The 23,632-nt window shown below is 36.6% G+C and overlaps 1 protein-coding gene across 1 annotated transcript in view; it reads right to left on the bottom strand.

Annotated features, from left to right (window-relative positions):
• LOC306887162 (glutamate receptor ionotropic, kainate 3-like) overlaps window positions 1-23,632 on the bottom strand; it is a gene marked incomplete at both ends in the record, with an annotated part of 125,986 nt that overhangs the window by 20,292 nt on the left and 82,062 nt on the right. Inside the window, 2 exons of the mRNA XM_079444707.1 lie at window positions 12,680-12,883; window positions 19,954-20,067. Coding sequence (XP_079300833.1) covers window positions 12,680-12,883; window positions 19,954-20,067 — 318 coding nt within the window. The remainder of the gene's footprint in view (window positions 1-12,679; window positions 12,884-19,953; window positions 20,068-23,632) is intronic.

Genomic DNA, 23,632 nt, shown 5'->3' with positions numbered 1-23,632 from the left:
TTGCCATTGTGTGAATAACACGTAATCATGTAATCCATAAAAAAGTAACTGTAATCTAATTATGAACATTTTAAAACGTAATATAATCTAATAACAAATAGTTATTTATTTTAATCTGATTATGCAATCCAGATTACATGTAATCCGTTACTACCCATCTACAGTGGCGTGAAAAGTCTTTTGCCCCCTTCCTGTTTTTTTTTTTTATTTTTTGCATATTTGTCACACTTAAAAGATTCAGATCATCAAACTAATTTTAATATTACACAAAGGTAACGCGAGTAAATACAAAATCCAGCTTTGAAATGGTGATTTTATTTATTAAGTGAAAAACGTTGTCCAAACTTGCCTGGCACTACGAGAAAAAGTAATTGCCCCCTAAATCTAATAACTGTTTGTGCCACCCTTTGCAGCAACAATTGCTATCAAGCATTTGCGATAACTGGCAATGAGTCTGTCACGTCACTGTGGAGGAATTTTGGTCCATTCTTTGCAGAATTGTTTTAATTCAGCCACATTGGATGGTTTTCGAGCATGAATGGACTGTTTAAGGTCATGCAACAGCATCTCAATCAGATTTAAGCCCGGACTTTGATTTGGCCACTCCAAAACCTTAATTCTGTTTTTCTTGAGCCATTCAGAGGTGGACTTGCTTGTTTGTTTGGGTTCATTGTTCTGCTGCATAACCCAGGTGCAGATGGAAGGACATTTTTCCTTCAGGATTTTCTGATAGAGTGCAGAATTCATGGTTCCATCAATTATGGCAAGTCTTCCAGGTCCAGACAAGCCTTTGTGTTCTTTTTGGTCAGCAGTGGCTTTTGCCTTGGAACTCTCCCTTGGATGCCGTTTTTGTCCAGTTTCTTTCTTATTGTTGAATCATGGACACTGACCTTAATTGAGGCAAGTGAGACCTGTAGTTCTTTCGATCGCGGCATGTTGTGTTGCTCTTTAAGCATGCTTCACTTTGTCAGACAGGTTCTATTTAAGTGATTTTTTGATTCAACAGGTCTGGCAGTAATCAGGCCTGGGTTTGTCTAGTGAAATTTAACTCACTTTTCTAAAATAATGTGTTTAATCAGTTCTTTCATGATTTAACAGGAGGGGGCATTTAATTTTTCACGTAGGTCCAGGTAGGTTTGGACAGTTTTTTTCCCTTAATAAATGAACTCATCATATAAAAACTGCATTTTGTATTTGCTTGCATTATCGTTGTGTAATATTAAAATGTGTTTGATGAGCTGAGTCTTTTAAGTGTGACAAATATGCAAAAAATGATAAAAACAGGAAGGGGGCAAAAACCTTTTCATGACACTGCACACTATACCCTACCCTAAACCTAACTGATAGTGTTAATAAAAGCAAATATGAGATAAAAACCTATTTGCCAAAGCAACCGTGCCATCTTAGCTTTCTTATCATGTTTTGTGTTCCATGGGACTTGTACCAAATTGCTCCACATCACAAGTACAATGAAGTACCAGGTGGGCTACCAATCAAGTTTATTATGTCAGAAAAGCTAAACATTTGGAGCTGTTATGTAATGTATACGTAAAAATGTATTAGTTTTCTATGCACTATGGTAAAAGTGCACTGGGGTCATAATATGTGTCCCTGGACCAAAAAAGCAGTCATAAGGGTCTTTTTTTTTAAAATTGACATTTATACATCCTCTGAAAGCTGAATAAATAAGCTTTCTTTGATGTATGGTTTGTTAGGATAGGACAATATTTGGCCAAGATACAGCTATTTGACAGTCTGGAATCTGAGAGTGCAAAAAAAAAAAAAATGTTGAGAAAATGTGTCCAAATGAAGTTCTTAGCAATGCATATTACTAATCAAAAGTTTTGACATATTTACTGTAGGAAATTTACAAAATATCTTCATGGAACATGATCTTTACGTAATATCCTAATGATTTTTTTGCATAAAAGAAAAACTGATAATTTTGACCCATACAATGTATTGTTGGCTATTGCTACAAATATACCTGTGCTACTTATGACTGCTTTTGTGCTCCAGGGTCACATATAGTGTTGTGCAAGGAACTTTGCATTTATTTTGCAAAGAACTTTGCAGTGAATCGTATGTATGTGTACAATTTTGGAGTTTTGAAAATAATATATAATAAATATTTTGAAAATAATAATAATAATTATATATATATATATATATATATATATATATATATATATATATATATTGGTAGAGGCACATTTTTCCAATGAGCCTATGTTGGCATACACGTATACAAGTTTTTTGTCAGTTGTGGAAGACTACTTTTGTTCTGAAACACAACAAATACAAACAAAACTTTTATTTGCACCCAATAATGTGAATTTTCAATAGCATATGAGACACAGTAAGACTCAGAATGTGTATTAAGAAAGTAAATAGAGGCAATTCTAGTTTCATGCTGGCACAGTTGGCCTGCTTCAAAAGGCACAGCACATAATCACTGAATTAGCCAACTACTACAAAATGAACATGATTGGCTGAAAGAAAAAAAAGAAAAGAAAAAAAATTACAATAGCTATTAAAATAGATGAAGTCCATTGTTTGAAAATCCATTGTTATTTTTGTTAATGGAGGTATCTAGGCTCTGTACTGTTGTTGGAACAATTACATGCTGAATATCCATTTGACAAAACAGATCAATTGTTACACATTTATCATTACAATGTAATGGTTACCAGAAATTATATAAAAAGGTCTCTCATGTAAGAAATATGACAGCATACAAACCATCCTATCACACGCCGTAACACGGCAAATTCACACCCCAGAGGCTCAAAGTCAGTATTGCCAAGGTGACTCAACTGTTGAAACAAGTGGCCTAGTTTCCTCGCTGTCTGCTATTACATTCCCTCCCTCTCTTTGAATCGCAAGAGCAGGGAGGCGTTCACTTGCTGATATCTGGCTGCATATTTAGAAGGTCACCATTTACATCGCCTTACCCTGCTTCCTTCTCTCCAGGGTTGGACAGGAGGTTAATGAAACCAGCTGCTTTGTGCACGCTTCACTGCGTTCTTCCCCCTAACATGATGAAACTCGTAAAGGGGTTCAGACTCTGGTCTTACAAAATACTGCAATCCAACCATCATGGATTGAAGCATTTTCATCACAAGGTGATGCCCTTTCTTCCTCTTACAACAAGGCTGCTGTTACATTTTCTTGGCTTTCTGTGACATTTCATTGCTGTGACCTGTCCTGGTGGTTGAACGGTGAATTGTATTGCCTTTCTTTGTATTATTCTATCTTTTCCTGCAGCCTGGGCTTTGGTCTCGTTCTTTTGGACAGTGGTTATGAAAAGAGCCACAGTTCTGATTGACAGACCTGAGTGCCTAAAAATATAGTACAGCATGTGGCTAACAAGGGGAAAATAAAGAAGAAGAAGAAGAAAAAAAGAGAGATAGAGAGAAATAAAACACGTTTTTCTACACGTTGGATACCTGCAATCTTATTAAATATTTAGAACACAGTATTTTTGTTAGTTTTTTTGTTTCTCTTGGCCTTCCGTGGTAACAATTCAAGACTATGGATGGCACCTGCAGGGCAATGAAATCCCTGATGAAAACATAGCATGATGATCATGATGTGCTTTGGATGATGATTCCTCAGCCAAGCTTCTTAACTGATTTAACAGCAAGACTTTCTTTGTCGCCAAATTCACCAGCTAATTAAAAGAAAAAAGTTAACCCTTGTGGGTTATTTTGTACTTATTTGTTTATTCTTACGTCCTTTTGTGCTTTTATAAATAATAATAATACGACACTGCTCTAAATCTGACATTTAAGGGGGTTAAAAGCGGTAATTATGATCAGGAGCAATGTTAGTAAATGATTTGTGTTATTGAAAGAAAAAACAATTATGTGATGTTTTATTACCATTTTTTTTTTTACATTGACACTTGTCTCCTCTAAGACCTCTGTGTACTTGTTTTAATACGACACACAGGAGTTAAAAAAAAAAAAAAAAAACATATAAATATAAGTTATCATATAAAATTTTCCAATAACACATCTCACCGAGATGAGATTTAAAAGCTTATTTTTAATCAAAGCTCTTATTTTTTTAATTGTGGGGGACAAAACATACAGCGCAATGCAATACAATGATGAATGCGAGATGTACAAATAAGCATTCCTCAACATATACTGTCTGTTTTGCAAAATCTTAGAGCATGGCCCATGGAATAAGATTTTTGACCATGGCCTACCGTTTTATAAAAACAAATATATTTGCATTAGCGGGAGGTAATTATACCAAAGCCAGAGCCAGATTTGAGACACAATGTCAATATTTGCTCATGGACAATGGACTTGTCAATATCATCTGTGATAATCCTTTAAGGACTTTGCCTTTGCTTGTAAGGTCCTAACAAGAACGATTTAGCTCGGCAAAGTGCTCAGGACTGTGAAATGTATTAAAAGGTCCTACATAGTCCAAGTCAAAGTTAGTACAGCGAGACAATGAGCCAGCGCTGGTACATAACCTTCCGGCTTATTCAGCGGAGCAAAGATTAATTACTATAACAGGAAGAAATGAAGTGCTAAGGCAGCTGTTAACACTGGCATGGCTGGATGATTAATGAGATCATCAATTATAACTAAATCAAGTATAATAAGCCTGTTGCATCATTTAATGCCTTTACCACCATGACCTTTAGCTTTGGAGTGGGATTTGTGGGCACTTTTGGAAAAAGGAGAAAAATAAACTCTGATGTCCTACTTGACCCAAAAGCCCTTACTTTAATTAATATCCAGTTGAGTATTTAAGATGCACTCTTTTTTTTCGCATTGTAGCTACTCTTCACGATAAAACGAATTAAGAAAATAAATAAATATTTAAAGCTCTTGTTTTTACTTTGACATCATATATTCCATGAGTCTCCTGGCATCTCCTATCAAACTCCCATGAGTGATCCATAATCTCCCAGAAATATGTCACTGTCAGTGCAGCAGTCGTAACACTTTTTGTATGTCGTAACACAGAAAGGTGGAAAAGAATTTTTTTTTTGTATATATACAGTATATCATCTTATTTATCATCAACTTGCTGATTATTATATAGTAATGCATTTTTGCATTGTGAAAAATATTTGCTCTAATCAGAAATCCAGGAAATATAAACAATATCTGAACATCTTTAAAACAACATGATACATTTAAATGTATACATTCAAAATTATTTGAAATAATATAAATACTAACTGAAAAAAAAAGTTGAACTTGTACTTGAACTTGAAGTACTAATTAAAAGTAAATTAAAGTTGGGGAGAGTCGGGCCCAGTACCAAAACAAACTTGTAGCCAGTCAGCAGTAAGCAGCGTGTCTACTCATGATCTGGAAGAGAGAGCGCTCAGTGCACATGACGGACATTAGCCAAGCCGAGTGATGACGGAAAGATAGAGATGGTGGATAAAAAACAAAATAGGAAAACATCTGTGGAACAAAAGAAGGTTTACACTGTGTTGTGGCGCCGCGCAGCTAAAGTCTGTCTACACTGGAAGCGACAAAGCGACCATTGAAAATCATTTGATATGTCATAAATAGAATGTGGCAGCAGTTTACTGTCGGGATTTGTCGTGTCTCGCCACATCCAGTGTAGACAGCATCACTGATTATAATGAGTTCTACAGTATTTTGTCGCGCAGCGCCGCTCACGTCTGGTGTAGACATGGTGTTACGATAAGTCAAGAAGTAGGACCCGTGTAACTATCGGAACAGCTTTCCAGCGCTGGAGAGAACTCATGGAGTGGGAAGGCATGCGATTGGACGCCGAGGTTGCTTTGTTTCTTCTCGATAGGTGAGTAACATTTGTTTTGCTTTGTTTCACAGAACTAATCATTGCCTGGATTGTGTACGTATGTGTGGGGTGGAGCTATCACCTACACTTTTGCGGTAGGGGGTGTGTTTTTTTTTTGGTGATTTCAAATATCAACATTGGCTACCAGACTTACCCCTCCTTTAACTATTAAATAAAAAAAAAATAATAAAAAAGACACAAAAAAATTAAATAAAAAAATGACTCCACTAAATTAACATGAAAACAGATAATATAAAAAACAACGTTTAGAATACTAAGTTCATAACAAATTCATATGTGCACATGTGGACTAATTGGAATTTTGTTGGTGAGTTGTTCTCATGTGCATATAAATGCAAATAATTCATGCAATTATTAGTGAATGAGACCTAGTGATTTTTGGCAGTGGGATGCCTATCACTGAAATATTGCTGTGTGAAAATTGGGATTTTATTTTTATTTCTTTCGCATAGCTGATTAATCTTCGTTTCAAGGGGCTTGGTGACCTACAAAGACGAATGAAGACGTCTAACTTATTTTGATAAACCTACATGAGCACATGCTGTTGAATAGATGTACTAGGGCAAAGGCGTTTGGTAATTCAGTTATGAAACCATGATTTATGTGAACACACGGGGTGACAGTTAAAATGTATCACCCTATGATTTAATGGCACTTTATCAGCTGAAAACAACCTCGTACTAATCCGCTGTTGCTTGTTGTCTTCTTTAAATCTACGAGCCCTCGATGGATGACCCTACACCCGCGTGTCACGGGCAGCAATAACACACACTCATCGTGTAAAGAACAATACCGAAGTAATGAAAATTCTGTAAGAGCTAATAAAAAATACTGATGAAAATAAATTGAGCTGATAAATAACTTTGACAAGAGCCATTAATAACAGCCTCTCAGTTCCCCGTGCACTCACAACAAGGCCTCTTGTTTGAGTTCTCTTCTATAGCTGAAAATACTCCATGTTTACTGCAGCTTACATTGACGTACAAATGGCGAGGCAATCGGAAAAGCCATTCTAAGTTCATGGAAATAACTTCGGAAATCTCATTCCATTAAAAAAATTCCCTCCTGCGCTCAAGTCTTAAATTGTTTTCATGAAAGGCTCAAGCTGCAACATTTGGTGAGAATCGGTTGAGAAATCACCGAGTCCATAAATCCGTCTTCAGAGATAAGGCTTTGAGTTTACTCACATGAAAACACTCTATCTAGCTCAGCCTCATGTGGCAGGCCGAGGTCAGGTCCCAGAGCTTGTTTCTTAGTTTGCTTTTCAGGTCTGCTGATTCCAGATCAGCTTATCTATATAGACAGCAGCAAGAAGGGCACTCAGCCGCAAAATGAGTGCTCCTAAAAATACACACCGCACCTTCGATACTGTGCAGGCCATCTGATAAGGCTCAAGTATACTACACACCCAAATCCGTCGCATTGAGCCCAAAGCTTAAAACATTCCACGAGAAACTAAAACTGGTCAAAATCTTCAGAGAGGTATTTATAGAAAAGCAATGACTAAAAACACCAGGAGATCACAGACTGAGAGCTGGGATTTGGTTGTGAAAACCATTATAAGTGAGCTTGCTACTAATTGTTGTCAGTATGAATACAGCTAAACAAGATGACTTCTTCAACTACAGATTAATTGGCAAAATGTACAGTAGGTCACATTAAGTAATGCATTAACCAACATTAACTAACGACGAGCAATACATGTGTTATTTATTTAGCTTTATTAATGTTAATTATTAAAATTACAACAGTAGCACTATCAGTGTTTGGAAGGTTACTTTGGAAATGTAATAGGTTACAGATTACAAGTTACCCTACTTAAAATGTAATACGTTTTCAATTACTTTATTAAAGTAATGTAACTGATTACATTTGATTACTTTTATAAATGTCTAATGTTTTCAACTGTTAATCATTTTCAGCACAGGCAGTAGTACTCAACACTGATTTCAGATCTCAGATTTTGGAAATCATCCATCACTTGAATTAAGATTATATTTCGATTTTAAAGTAGACATTGGAAAAAAATCACTTTTACATGGTGTTTGCATATAATGTATCTTAGCAGTGTGTGGACACAACCACCCTACAATGACGAAAATCCATTCACTCTTATTTTAATCCCTCAAAATCCTAAACAGTCTAAATTATCAATCTGTTTTGATTTTCAGAGCAGTATGATGTCATATTGCTCAGGCCCCACCCACAACCACTGAAGTACTGGCCAATATTAGCATATTTTTTTCCCTCAGCCAGTTGTATGAAGTTCTTCATTTTCTCCAAGCTCCAGCAGCTGTAGTGACAATGTCTTGTAAGCAATGCAGGTGTTTTGTTGTTTTGTGATGTAGAAGAACATAAGAATCTTATTTTTTTTCCCTGACATCAGAGCCACCGAGGACACATTGCATTAGTTTTGTTTTTAATGGTAATGTGCCACCGAATTCGTTTATGTCTGCACAAATAATTTTTACTCCAGACTGCTTTCTGAACGAGGGACAATTTAAAGCAGGTTTTGTTATAAAGTTAAAACTCAATGATAGATTAGTACCCATTGTTTGTGATCCAGCTGCACCTCCAGAAGAAGTAAGTCTGACACTTTATATTTTTTATGATTATTTGCAAATCACCTTTGCTCTTCCACAGAAGAAAGGGGCGGGTGAGCAGAGCTCATTAGCATTTAAAGGGACATACCCCAAAATGAGTCGCTGTGAACAGAGCAAGGTAAAAAGGTGTTGTTTTAAATGACCACTGAGGAATTTTAACCAAAGTATGTTGCAGACCTTTCATGAAGTCCCTAAAGAATCATACCAACTTGTGGAAGATCAATGTCCCCTTAGAAGCACAGCCACCACAAAATCAGACTTACTTTGAGATCATTCTGAGGTTAAATACATATTTAAAATCATAAGAAATATTTTATAAGCTATGATACTGTTTTTGAAATTGAACCTTTGCATAGGTATGATGGGAAACACTGGAATCTAACAATGCCATGGAAAAAAACAGTTAATCTTTAAAAAATGAAGCATAGCTATACATAAACCCATATAGGAAATAAGAATTATCGAATAAGCATATTTTAACCTCCTGAAACATTGGCATTTTATATTTTAGTGTAGTTACTGCAATTTATGAAATAAATCAATTAAATCTGTTTGTGGGAGTGTGTGTAAAAAATCAGATGTAACCCCCTTTGTAATCCTTAACATTTTCATAAGTAACTGTAATTTAATTAAACATTTTTTATCAGTAACTGTAACTGATTACACTTACTTTTATTTTGTAATTAAATTACGTAATTCTAGTACATGTAACACTATTTCAAGGACCGATTCTCACTTCTCACATATTATTGTAGCACAGTTTGTGCTGAATGCTAAAAAAAAATACATGTTGGTCAATAGTATGTTATAAGTAGCTGAAATAAGCCCAAATATCAGGGCATGTCAAAACATCTCAAGGGCCCCAAAATCACCTCAGACCCAAGAGGGTTAACTAACATGCATATTACTAGCATATTGGCTGTGTAAGGGAACTGTTGTGTGTCTGTATTGTGTTCCTGCCTCTTGTGCCCATATTTGGTTTGTTTCCTGTCCTTGTCATATGTAATCATCAGTTAATTCTTGTCTAGCCGTGTTCGTCTCATTAGCGTGTGTATTTAAGTTCCTGCCTGTTGAGTTTCGTGCTGTCTGGTCTACTTGTTAACCCCGGTGTGTGATGTCCTTGTCTGCCTTGCCTTGTCCTGTCCTGATGTTCAGTAAAGTATGTTATTTGAGTTTATATCCTCGTCTGCGTGTTCCTGTGTCCTCCCTCGTGTGTGCACCGTGACAGGCTGTTTATTAGTACTTATAAAGCAAATATTAATGCTTTAATCTGCATGAACATATTTTAAATACTTTAGTCATACAACATACTTAACTTGACAACTACCTTACTAGTCTCAGCCTCAGACCTCATGCCCACAGACCGTTGGCTAAACGTCTGATGCATATGGTACACCTTTCTGGAAACACAGGAGTTTCGAAGTCTTCATTGAATTGGTTAGCTTATACAGGATTTCTGGGAGACGTGTGTGTCTTGTTCTTTAACGTTCTGCCTGGAGACAAAAATGCCATTGCGCTAAACCTCCTCAGGAAAGAAGAAAGGTGTCGTCTTTACAATGGTGACGGTGAGCGCTTATCAGGTCAACTAAATGCTGGATTTTCAAAAGTATGTGAAATATTTAAAGTTTGCTGCAGAGAATCTTTAAAATATAACCAAGAGTTTTACACACAGTCTGTTATTGTGGCGACATTTCCACGCCCCTAAACATGACGCGCCACAAAACGAAACGTGATTGGTTGCTTTACCTGTCAGTCATATTTCCTCTTGGGTGGGCCTTGGCCATTCAAAGCAGCCAAAGTTCCCAGACCTTCAGCCTTCAGTCTGAAGGTCTGGCTACGCGAAACTACTATCTATCTATATATATACATATAAACTCACTTCATCAATATACTTCACTACGACCCACACACCAAATTTTTACTTAAAACTTTGCAATATGTAGAGCTAATTTTGTTGTTCTGATTGTAAGATTATAGAAACAATAAATGTGTTTCGGAAATGTGCCTCAGCAATTTAGGAAAAACTGTGATTTCTTCAACCCTCATGCTCATTTATTTTTCTTTCAACTAAGGGGACTAACTAAACAATAGTGTACCACATGTTTACCAGATCTTTTTCCTAGTGTTTACTTTGTTTGCCTGACTCTACTGAGCTCAGCTGGGGTTGGCTGAAATATGAGGATTCACAGTTTTGACATGTTTTTTTTTTCAGTGCAATTCTTTGCTGTGTATTTTTGATGAAAAATACCGGATGTCCATATTGTGTCTCTGCTCTGTTCTACACTCATTAGGCTACTCTGTCTGACCGTGTCAGTGCGTCGGCAGCTCTCCTCGCAAATTATGCGGGGGAGAAGAGACGTTAGTACTGTGAGGGAGTAAAAGGTTTGAAGCTACAGCCCTGAAAACATATGCCCTGTTTGGACTGAATAATTACCTCAAACATATGACACTGGCTCAATAGGTTGCTTGTAAGATGTGGTGTACACCAAATGCATAGACTAATTTGACATACAAAAAGTTGAATTAAGTTTCACAGTAAGGTATTAAAGTTAATAGACTAAGGTATCCATTACCATTCAAAAGTTTAGATCAATAAGATTCTTTAATGTTTCTGAAAGAAGTTTCTTATGCTCACCATGGCTACAGTAATATTGTGAAATACTATAATCTAAAATACTATAATGTATTCTATTTGAATATATTTTAAAATTGATTTAACTCATATGATAGTACAGCTGAATTTTCAGCATCATTACTCCAGACTTCAGTGACACATGATCCTTCAGAAATCATTTTAATATGCTGATTTGGTGTAACAGTGGGAACCAGTTGTGCTGCTTAATGTTTTAATATAATTACATTTAAATATAATTAAAATATATTTAAAAATGTGACTTCAAACTTTTGAACAATGTATGTCATAACCATTTCAGTATAAAAAAAGATGAAAGAATTGAAAAGGAGTACTTTAAACAAAGAAACACACACACACACACACACACATACACACACATATATATATATATATATATATATATATATATATATATATATATATATATATATAATAATCAAATAAATGTCGGCACAATAAAATTACACTTTCAAAATGTATTTACCAAGCAGTTCAATGTTTAACCAGTCAGGTTTTCATCAGGAACAAAATGTTGCACTGCATGGTAAATACATTTTTGTAATTTCACTGTAATTTCTTTTTTTGTTTTTGTCCAGCACTTTTTTTTTTCCTAATCATGTAATACTGTGGTCTATGTGTGTAGATACAATATACCTAAATGAGGTTCAAAAACATTAAACATTTATACTTTCATGCCGAAACTCGCACCCCACTTCATTTGTTGGAGTTTAAATCTGAATTAGCCTCAACCCTGCATAATTTGCACCTTGAAGTATCTCAAATTCCAAGCTGTAATGACAATTATTTTATGCGTTATTACTTTTCATTACATTTAATGAGATACTTATGTACTTCTTGTACTTTTTCACCTCCAGCCATTTACACACACCCATACCCCATCTCCATTTTTGACTCTTCCAGCCATAATCCCTTTGTTCCCCTCAAGGTGACTGCAATCGGGCCGGATCTGGCCAAAGCACAAGGAAGATTAAGTGCCGCTGCAGTAAGTCACCTCTCCCAACCCTTCCAGCACCTTGCCATTGACTCCCTCCATATGACTTCTTCCACTAAATGCCACTTAAGCTATTACAGCTCTCCAGCCCCGGGCTTCTGTTGACCTCAGAGGGTGAGGACAGTGAAAGGGCGATGGGATGGGAAGCCAGCACAGCAGCACCCTTTCCTGTGACAGGGCTTGCACCCCCAGCCTGACAGCACTGAGACTTGAGAGAATGAGTTGGGGGTACATTGAGGGGAATCAGCTTTCAGCATTGTCTAGTTCTGCTGACTCGGTTGAGGCGATTAAACGTGTATTCGCTGTGGCAGCACTTGCCGCCGTGTCTTCGTGGTGTGTCAATGCGATCCAGGTGTGTTCTGTCACCTTTGCAGCACGCATTTTGTGAGAGGAAGCAGTATTGGAGCGAGCAACACGTTCAGCTTATTGCATTATTGTGTCATCTTGGCATTTTGTTTAGACATCAGAAAACCAGGAGAAAGGCTTTATTAAAGTGAAAGGCATAATTAGAGATGCAGGTACTGGTAAATCTGACTCAGCAGAAACAGCATTAGTGGTGTTCGTTACTTAACAGCTATGATGCTGTGCAACGTGAATACTTACGTGTTCCATGAGTTCCTTTATCATCCCATTCCACTGGCCTTTATCATCTTGAAACCCATACTTTCCATCCGGCACCAGGTGGATCTCATAGGAAAAACCCAGAATGCTGGCCAACTCCTTAAGCAGGTCAATACAGAAACCCTCAAAGCGGTCATTGCCGACGAGTGCCTTGTCAGACTTCTTAAGCATGACGTATGGCTCCTCCTGTACAAATACAAAATATCCAATGAGAAGCATCTTCAAATGAGCTGAGGTTTCTTTTTCGGTTTACTTCACACACACCTTGCTGAGTGTAAGTAATCCCAACTGACATCTGGCTGAGTTTCAAAGGCAAACAAATAACCCGTGTAAAAAAATAAAAAAATAAAAAATACAGTTGATGTTAAAATTGCACCAAGCAATTTCTGTGTCACTAGTGGCACCAAATTAAATGTAATATTGTTTGTTTGAATGGCCCGAGATAGCAATGTTGGCTCACCAAATGATTTGAATATCAGGCTGGATTGTCTCAAACCATTTTGAAGTAATTATATTTGGCAGCCCAAGTTGCATAGAATTTGCATGTTTAAGTATAGTGTAAAGTAGTTTAATGATCCCATAAAATGGCATTAGATTTCAATAAATTTGTCTGCATTAGATTGTTGGGCTACTTTAGGAAACATCAATGGAAATACATTATGCATTCCCATGTCTCGACCATCCCACCTAGACATTATTTTACTCCGACGGTCCATGACAATCTCTACAGGTCATTATTTTGTCTTGCCTCCTGCATTCCCTCACAATGAAGAAAGCTGTGCTGTACATGAAAGACCCCAAGATGTTCCTGTGTTTGGCTCATGCAGGAGAGCTGGCATGAAGTACTCAAGTGTTGGCCAGAGAGCAAGAGAGAGAGAAAGAACAGCCACAACCCTAGAGACATTGGTCCTGAGGGGCTCTCAAAACTGAAGCACTGGCTTGTTGTGCTGAGCCACAATGATAAGCCGATATTACCCTGGGATGTTTAGGAATAAAACATGTTGGCATGTTGTACATCTTCCATGACCCAGACATCCTTAACATGTACAGTACATGTGGAATCCACAATGTAAGGGTTGATGGGAAGCAAGTTTCGGGAAAAGCAGTCACATTGGCCAAGCCAGCTGTCATCACCAGCTGCTACACACACCTCTAGAACCATTCCCGTCATCTGTGTCCATGGAAATCTTTGCTAAATCCTGTCCGTACTATTTCCAATTGGTTTGAGAAGTGGCTTCGTGTAGAAACCAACCCAGGCTGAAAATAAGTGCTGGTGGCGACATTTTGGATATTACCCATGTTGCAGAAACGTCGCCATAAGCATATATTTATTGCTCGTTTTGCAGAAGTTTTAAAGTAAAATATCCATGGAGTGGCGCTAAAACACACATTCAGTACGTGACCGTGCACATGTTTTTTTTTTTGTTTTGTTTTTTATAATGTTGGTATAGGTACATATTATTATGTTGCTTCAGGTACATATTATGCCTGTTCAGAATTCAAATGTCGCTAAAGGGGGAATGTCGCTAAAAGGTTAATGCTATATCATGTTGGAAAATAACAAACCCCCACTCCAAACCCAATCCTAAACCTACCCGATAATGTTAACAAAAGCCAAATGAGAGCTATCAAGCAAACCTACTGTGTTAGAAAACCCATACATATGTGATGCTAATGTTTAAAATGATCCGTTTTCATATCTTGCAGAATCTTACAATTGTTTTTGGTCATAAGCAAGGAACTGTGCGAAAAGTAGGCTTTCTGAATTGAAACCTGGCCTGTAAATCATAATTTGTGTGAAAGGAATAAAAGTTGTCAGAGTTTTATTGCCTCTAGTGTTCATTTCAACTGGAAACTGCAGCGATTCGTAGGTATAGGTAATTTTTTTGTGTTTTGCAGAAATGTAGGTAGAGACACGTATTTCTAATGAGCCTGGGGAGGTAGATCTGTCTGTCTCCTTGCTGTTGGGCCTGAACCAGGTTCTACGACATCTGAAATGATGTTAAGTGTTCTCACAATGCAGAGGTCACTACCTAGTCCTCTGACACCACATATGATTGAGATTCCCTTTAAGTCCACTGAAAAGGCATCTGATTGGGCAGCTGCCAAAACCATCCAGAATATATCTTTTAAATTGTAATTTATTCTACCTAATCTACAGATGAGTTCTCATTATAGCATCAAAATACTGTTATTATGGAACCATGTAAGTATGCCAGCTTGTGACAGGCTGGTGCAAGTTGCTGTACTTCAGTTTCCCATCTACAAACAGATGGTTTAGTGGAACGATTTAATCAGACATTAAAACTCAAGTGAGTGGGTGCAACTGGTATTCTTTTGTAAAATTGTCTATGTACTTGGAGATCTAAGAATTGCCCAAGCCAATGAAGGGCTTTACATCTATTGAATAACTCTTTGGACACCAGTCTTAAAACATGCAAGGTGTTGCCAAGGAGCAAAGGAAGCAGCAGACATTGTCCCTTATATTCAGACCTATCAACATATGATGGATATTAAGCATGCCCGATATCACACCTATCATCACATTGATAATTTTGGGCTTTTTGATATATTCCATATGCACTTTCTCACCTACTGGATCTACAGTACCAACCAGGCTGGGACTAAATGTGGAATAAGAGGGAACCAGCAATATTTAAAAAATGCATTCACTTGAGTGAACAACTTTCCTTACAATAGGAGCAAAAAAGTACAGTACATCAAATGTTTGAGGTATTTAAAAGCAAGTGATAGCAGAATGGCTTCTGTTGAGGGCTTATTGAGGAGGAAATGCATTGGATTAGTCCTTGAGAAATCAGATCCCTTGACCTGTGACTTTTTTCGTAATGGAGACAGATAAAGATGTTTTAATGAAGCATTATGTCAGCACCAGTAGTTATATAGTTATTTCAGGATTGCTCTATTTATTGCTTGCGGTGCCTCTGATCAAACTCCCTCAAGGTGACCTTCACTATCTGTGTGTTTCATCAAACATTCTGTGACATCCTTCTAGCCCTGACAGCATTTTCCATTTTAGCCAGAAAAGACAAAATGACACAATTCAAGCTGGACAGAAAATCCAAAGTATTCAGCTGGCAGCTGGAAATAGGACTAGCGTTCCTGTCATGCACGTTCATCCTTGAACCGAATTGGAGAATTAGTTTCATTGCAATTCTATGCCCTGTCCAGGCTTCTTAATAATAATAGATGCTTTAGAGTGTTGTGAACAATATTTCAAGTGGGATCTGTCAAGATCTGAGATCTGTGCACTCTGAAAAGGCTGTAAAATAAACTATTTATTTCAGAGACCAGGATTAGTTGTCACACAGGAGAATTTTCACAAGGGCTATGTCAGCACTCTCAGTAACTAAATCAGTCTGGTGAGTCAATTACATAAATAGTCCCATTACACCAATTTGGACCCACTTTATATTAAGTGTATCTAACTACTATGCACTTACATTTTAATTAATCATTTGATACAATGCACTTATTGTGTGCATACGTGTTTTTACATTGTATTCTTATTGAGAAATACATTCCTGTAATTACATCTATAATTAATGTATGCAGTTACATCTGTAATTACCCTACAACTACACCTAAACCCACATTTAAACCTAACTATATGGCCAGATCTGTCCCTAAACTTAACTTTATCCCACCTCAGTTTCCATTTTGGTTACACTTTATCTTTAGGTGTCCTTGTTGCAGTGTAATTATGCATTTAAAAACTGAGTAATAGTAATTAACTACTTGTACTTACTAAATGGTTAGGGTTAGGCGTTGTCTTAGGGTTACTTGCATGTAAGTCTGCATAATGTATTATTATAATAGTAAGTACATGTAACAATGACACAGTGTGTTATCTCCCATTTTCATGAACTGCTTTATATCATTATATATTGTTTACTATCAAAGTTTGTCACAAAACATCAGTGTGTGTTAAATTAATGGTTATGTTGTCTGTCAGTAACATCTAATCTAATAAGGATCTATAATATAAGCATCTTTAATATGTGCCTATACAAAAACTGACTGGGAAATATTATGTGGAGTTCAAAATGTGACAGCTAGCCCCAGTCTCCATACAAATACAAGGGAAATTAAGCTACATGCAGGTGTCATAAATCGTTGACATGCAACACATCTAATCAGTAATCAAAATAAAGTGATTTATATATTTTTAATATAAAACATTTGGACTTAAGACTTTTTTTGTGTCAGCCTGTTTTAGATGAAACCATGAGCCATGGATTGAATGGATGTAGAATGAAACAAAACTTTGTACAAAAAGTTGTCCAATTATCTCGATCAAAACGTTTGTGTGGCCAAAAAAAATAAAAAATCATCTATAACAGTTACCATCTGTTCTAAGCCCCCAATCAATAAAATTCCCTAAGGTTCGATGGCAAATCATTTTTTTTTTTTTTTCTTTTTATACCTTCTCCCTCTTTTCCTGTATGAGCAGTAAGAGAAATTAACCATTTATCTAGACTGAAGTATGAAACAAGCTGTTTGATCAAAGGAAGACAGTGTTGAATGATGCCTCCATCATTTGAGTGATGACATCAGACAAAAGTTTTGGGCTTCTTAATTGTCAGCTGATGCAATCATATGATAATATTATATTCTAAGGTCCACAAATTCGACTTTGGCAATCTCAGCACCTGTTTGCATTTTTTATTTATTTTTTCTGAAGGAAGTTGTGGTCAGTGTGCCTTCAGGATGTTGGCATACACCATAATTCTATTAGTCATAATTGTCATGTGTGATGTGTTATTCTTCGTTTGTATTCAAAATTGTGTCACTTTAAAGTGACCCTTATTCAATACCCCTATCGAATATCTAAAATATATATTTTTTTACTATCTTAAGGTTACTATCTTAAGATAACAATACCCAGGACCACTGCACGATACTAGAAAATCACTGATTATATCCTATCAAGACCTTAACTCATAATTATAGCCTTGCAGCTCAATCCACATTTAATGACAGTGTTTATCCTTGTTGATAACTCATCTGCCTGTCCAAAATAAGTCCACAGAGGCAGTACCACAAAATCCCGAAACATTCCTGCGACATGCATAAATGCAGCCCTCGGGGCATCTGTGAGAATGCAGCGTTGAATGGGCACATATTTATTTTAAGATGTGTCATTTGTGCTATTATCTGGCAAATGACATTGGGTAAAGCAGAATTTCACCCAGCATGCATCTGCTTGTAACAGTAATAAGTTAAGGCCACATGTCTATAGTAAATCTGTGAAAATATGCTATAGAGAAAACCAAACTGGAACGGTTCAGTGGCATTATCCAATAAGTGCGCTGATTGAATTTTTAAAGTACCTGTGAAAAGGTTAGCCGTTCAAGCTCATTACTTATTTTTAGGGCTGTCGATCATAATTTTCAACCAAATTAACTAATTAAGCAAGTAACAATGGAAACATTTTATTTGACAGTGTCCTGATTTCACATAACTTCACTACTATATATATTTACATACTATTTTTATATTTCTATCCACCTTAACTTAAACAGGGGCACAGCTATTTGCAACTTGAATTCACAATTTATAAGCTTGGTGTCATTCGTATCCAGTTATTTTAGTTGAACAAAACCTGTTACGCTGCTTGCTATTGCAAACTGATATTTGTTATCATGTTATTTAAAATTACTATCATAATTGTAAACACACTTGTAGTGTAAATAGTTTTACCATTTACTGTACTTTGTTATTACTCTAGTTATTCATAGCGACAAAAATAATAGAAGTATTGCATATTCACCGAAAATAAGTTACTTCCACATAGAAGTTAATATACTGTATTGCTCTTTCCCTATTAAACATATTAAAAATAGACATTGTCTACCACAGTCTGCATTAAACCATTTCGCAAATAAGTTCAGTATGTTTTACTATTTTTAATAGTTGGCACAGAATGTGTCAGAAATCTTTGACCGTTGCTGTTTTCTTGTTTTCTTGCACCATCCTGCACCAAAAGGCCACCATATTATAAGCTCACGCTCACGTCTGCCCCTTTAAATGCTAGAACTCTTTAAATGCAGTTTGCCAGTTTGAGGACACACATCATGAAAGAGCACATTTTAATGGGTTGATTTATCTGCGTTTTAATATTTCTGTGGTCATAAAGATTTTTAGATGGACACAGAGGAATTTTAGGTCAGGGGGAATCTGCCATTTCTAACCCAGTTCGTTTACTGGCTTCCGATGGCTGCAGTACACTGTGTTTTTCTGCCAACTGGTCAACAGTCAAAAAAATCACATACAAGATGTTACTGTCCATGGTGTGAACGGGCCTCAAGTCTTCATGTCAAGTTACCAGTGCAAACAGATAATAATAATAATAATGTTTGAGCTAATATATCTCCATATATATCTCCAAACTTTTTTTTAATCATTATTCATCAAAAGTTATAAGAAAGACGTATGAATTTTGAATGGGAAAAGGTGTGTGGCCAAATATGCTGACCCATACTCGGAATTTGTGTTCTGCATTTAACCCATCCAAGTGTACGCACAGTAGTGAACATACACCCAGTGGGCAGCCATTGCTGCGGCTGCCCGGGGAGCAGTTGGGGGTTCGGTGCCTTGCTCAATGGTCTCACCTTAGTCGTGGTATTGAGGGTGGAGAGAGTGTTGGTTATTCACTCCTCCACCTACAATCCCTGCCAGACCTGAGACTCGAACCCATGACTTACAAGTCCAACTCTCTATCCATTAGGCCATGACTGCCCTGTAACTGCAATACCTCGAATGCTCACTTCCATGTACAGGAGGACAATAAAAATAATGAAAATGAATTTAATTTATTAATTGTACTAAGGTAAATTTCCTTTTTTAAATAGGCAAACTGTGTTGAGAGCTGGTACTGTCTTCAATTCAGAATTGTCATTCTGCTTACTACAGCAGTCATGGTAGATGGTTGAGCCTCAAACTTTGTTTCAAACAGGGGAAGACATCTTCTGTTGTTGATTCAGCCAGGTCAATTTATTTCAAGGACTGAGACACTGAAAGGGACAGAGTTATTTGGCATTTCTGTAAGAGGAAATGAGTATCTGGAGCATGTGCGTTTCATTACTTGAAAAGCAGCCCATACGCTGACCTGAAACAAGGTACAGCACTCTAGAAAAGATAGTGAAATTTGGAGAAAGAGTAAATTAGATGCAGCATGATAAAGCAGGAGACAGAAAGAGCTCTCTCTTTCACACGTAGCAACTCGATGATCTTACCAGGATGGTGGTGATGACCAGCGAGCGGTTGGAAAGTGAGTCGGTGATGTTCATGCCGTTCTGCCTGGGCATCTCGGTGATGTTCAGCCCCCCAGATGCACTCCACTTCCCCACCTAGAAAAGATGAAATTTATGTAGTCAGAGCATGCTTCTCTTACCTGTGTGACCCATCCACATCGCAATAGCCCATCTGACTGCATTAGCAGCCCTGAGCTCAGCTCATCCAGAAGCATTAGCTGATTGGCTCTTCTATTTGTATGCCAATAGGTCTGTGCTTGGGCTCATGAGTAGCTAGGCCCTTGCATACACTCTGAATACATTAACATAGAGGAAGGACAATTGCACCAAAGGTGATTGCTTTTCAATTCAATTTTGCAAAAAGAAAATGTTGAACAAAGGAAAAAGCAGAACATATGGTATGAATTATAATCTGAAAACATTGTAAAGGTGTTACATTTTTCTGGTGATCAAATACTCATATCCCAGATTAATATGTAGTATCAACTATAAACAAGCCATTAGTTGGTTAATTTCTAAGTTGCACTGTACAAAAATATCTTTATCCTAATCGTTATTTTGGTATTGTTTTGTCCAGTAAAAATGTCTAAACATACACTTGACACCATTACATGAGATCTATGGTTCTGAATGAGTTCTAATGTTTCTGAATTGCATGTTGACAGATTTTGCATGTTTGAAGCTATGTTTGCGTACTTGGGAAAACGTTTATGGCCTTTAAAATGAATTTCTATCATTATGTGTATATTATTCTAAAAGTCAACAACTTCATGTTAAACAAGTATAGAAAGACAAAAGGTGTATAAGTGTTATCAATAGTGTTTTTGATCTTAAAAGAACTAGCTGTCCATTCTTTGACACTAAAAATATGCATTTAAAGCATTTTAAGTTTTGGAATATTATTTCTTCTTTTTATCCTATGTATATTTAATAATTTAAACTGCTATAGTGTGACGGTACTACTACTACTACTATGACTACCACTACTACAGCTAAATTTTTCTTGAGCAGCGAATTAGCCTGTTAGAATGATTTTTGAAGGGTCACGTGACAATGAAAACTGGAGTAATGCTGCTGAAAATCCAGCTTTGCACCACAGGAATAAACCACATGTTCAAATATAATTCAAATAGAAAACAGGAATTTTAAACGGTTATGTTATGTCACAATATTTCTGTTTTTACTGTACTTTTTGATCACATAAATACAGCCTTGGTGAGAATAAGGTACTTTATTAATACAATCTTAATTATTCCAATTTTCGATTAAATGTAAATTTGTATAAGTTTTGTATTAACTGGTCGTACCTTATCCAAACTATCCAGATATATCATACAACTGCTCAAGACAAGATATATTGCTCCATATTATCTTGCAAGCTAATTTGTTTAACTCTGCAGTGGGACCAATCAGATGATTATCAGTCAATGAATCTATTCTAGCTGAAGTTTTCAATCTGCCTCGAGGGATATTAGAAATGAAAATAATACTTACAATTAATTAAGGTACAAACACACATACACAAACACACAGCAAACAAATACACTGCAAAAGGCAGACAGCAGAGGGAGTTGAAATAGCTGTACTGTGAATAATCCCTCTAATATCAGTACATAGCGAATTTGAGCAAATTAAGCTAGTTTTGCACAAACAATCCCCTGCAGCGAGAAAAAGGATGTCCTGCATATTGTTCAGTCACTCCTCAACAAATCATTACTACAAATGGACTCATAGCTGTCTGTATCCATCTCTGTCTGAGGGAGTGCGGCAATTCCCTCTCCCGCACCACCACTACTGCTCCCATATTCATAAAGCCACAAGAGCGGCAAATCTCACGCAGGAGCACAAATCAACCGATAACACCTCTCACCTGATGCAAAACCTAACATATGCATATGACTTGACACATGTATTAGTTACAGATTGTGCGAATTCAGGGTGATGCACGTTTCAAATGATATGCTACGCCACTTTATAGTGTGATGTTCCATTATTGCAAATTGACTGCAATTAACTCAATTCATTAAAAGTGATTATCAGGGGAAGGCACGATTATTTATTCACACTGCCGACAGGAGACTTCCTTGGCCTTCTCAAAACGTACTTATTCAAATCGAAAATGTAGATTAATATAATTTTTTCCCTCTCTAAATGTCTACTTCTAGAAAATGTTACATATGTGGTGTACTAAGATAAATCTGTACGTTACTTGGAATTGTATTAGATTTCCCTACAGAATTATGGCTTTTATCATCTTGCATGTATGTGCTACTGAATTCGAGTTGGTGATAAAGTACAGGTTTTGTGGAGGTGTTTGGTGCTGTCGAGCTGCACAATGAATCATATTATATTCATGATCGTGATTTCTGCTTCTCTCGGTTTATTAAGCATAATTGTTTGCGATATGTGCCCACTGGTTATCCCGAAAACATTTCAATTTGTAATTTGCGTTATCATGCATTGTTAACAAGCCTCCATAAGTTTTCATGGTTGTGGTTGCCAGATGTCAAGCCTTTAAGACCCCCAATCAGAGGTTTTTTCTTAAATTGATTTTTTTTTTTTTTTTTTTCAGTTGTATACTTAATATTCCCAACGTGGCAACCATATGCACATATTCGGTCTACATCATAGGGAAAAAATGCATACGAGCTGAAAAGACAGACCAATATGTAAGATGGGATTCTGTTCAAATAAAAGTGTAATACAGCCAGTGTGTTTTCTTTCATGTAAACAGTTATTTATCCTGAAAACATTTCATTTTAATTTGTAACATGCCTCTACAAGTTTTTGCAGTTGCCAGATTGCAGTTGTTTAAATCCCCCAATCATTTTTTGTTTTATCTTGTTTTTTTTTTTATTAAATCAAGCTGAAAACACTGGTAAACATGTAGTTTAGTAATCTAAGTCTGAAATATAAATTAAAACAATTTAATGAAATTAAAATTTCTAATCGTGATTATATTTTTTTGCGCAAAATAACAGTGATTAACCGTTGTTGTGCAGCTCTGTGGTGCAGTTTAGTGCAGTTTTGTCTTCTCTAACAGTGTTTGCACAAACACACTTTGCATAATTTAAATTTTGTATCCAAAGTGCGACAACTAATAAATACAATAGTAGTGCTAATTTTGCACTACTCGCACTTCTTCTCACAAAAGTGAGCGCAGCTATACTTACATACCTCATTACTGCACAAAAGCATGCTATGTGCAACTTCAGCCGGTCATTAACGGAGGCTTGTAATTAACAGTACTTTTACACTAATCCAATTTGCTTTATGATCCACTAACTTATGCTTATGTTTAAACACCTCATTTGCTTCCTTGTTAGGAGCTAAATTAAACGTAAGACACAAATTGCTCTTTATTTGCACAGCAATGGTGACCAAATGAGACAAAGTACAAGAGGTTTGAGTATGCTAGGCTGCGAGATCAGAAGGTTATTTGAGGGAAGAAACTATCCTTTTCAATTACGCATTTGTTCTTAGGCAGCATGAAAGTTTCTGGCATAATCGACCATGCAAAACAAAAATGAATTATTGCACATTGTTTAACAGGCAAGCATTAGCAAAGAAAACAGCTTTTGATCATTTTATCCCTCCTGCTATGCAAAAAAGCATGAAGACACAGCAAAAGCATTACTATCCAGTGTGTGCTTTGTGTGCG

Source organism: Barbus barbus, assembly GCF_936440315.1.
Source record: "Barbus barbus genome assembly, chromosome: 21".
In the NCBI taxonomy this organism is placed as follows: domain Eukaryota; kingdom Metazoa; phylum Chordata; class Actinopteri; order Cypriniformes; family Cyprinidae; genus Barbus; species Barbus barbus.
The sequence above is the reverse complement of the archived record's forward strand: the minus strand, read 5'-3'. Positions and strand labels throughout refer to the sequence as shown.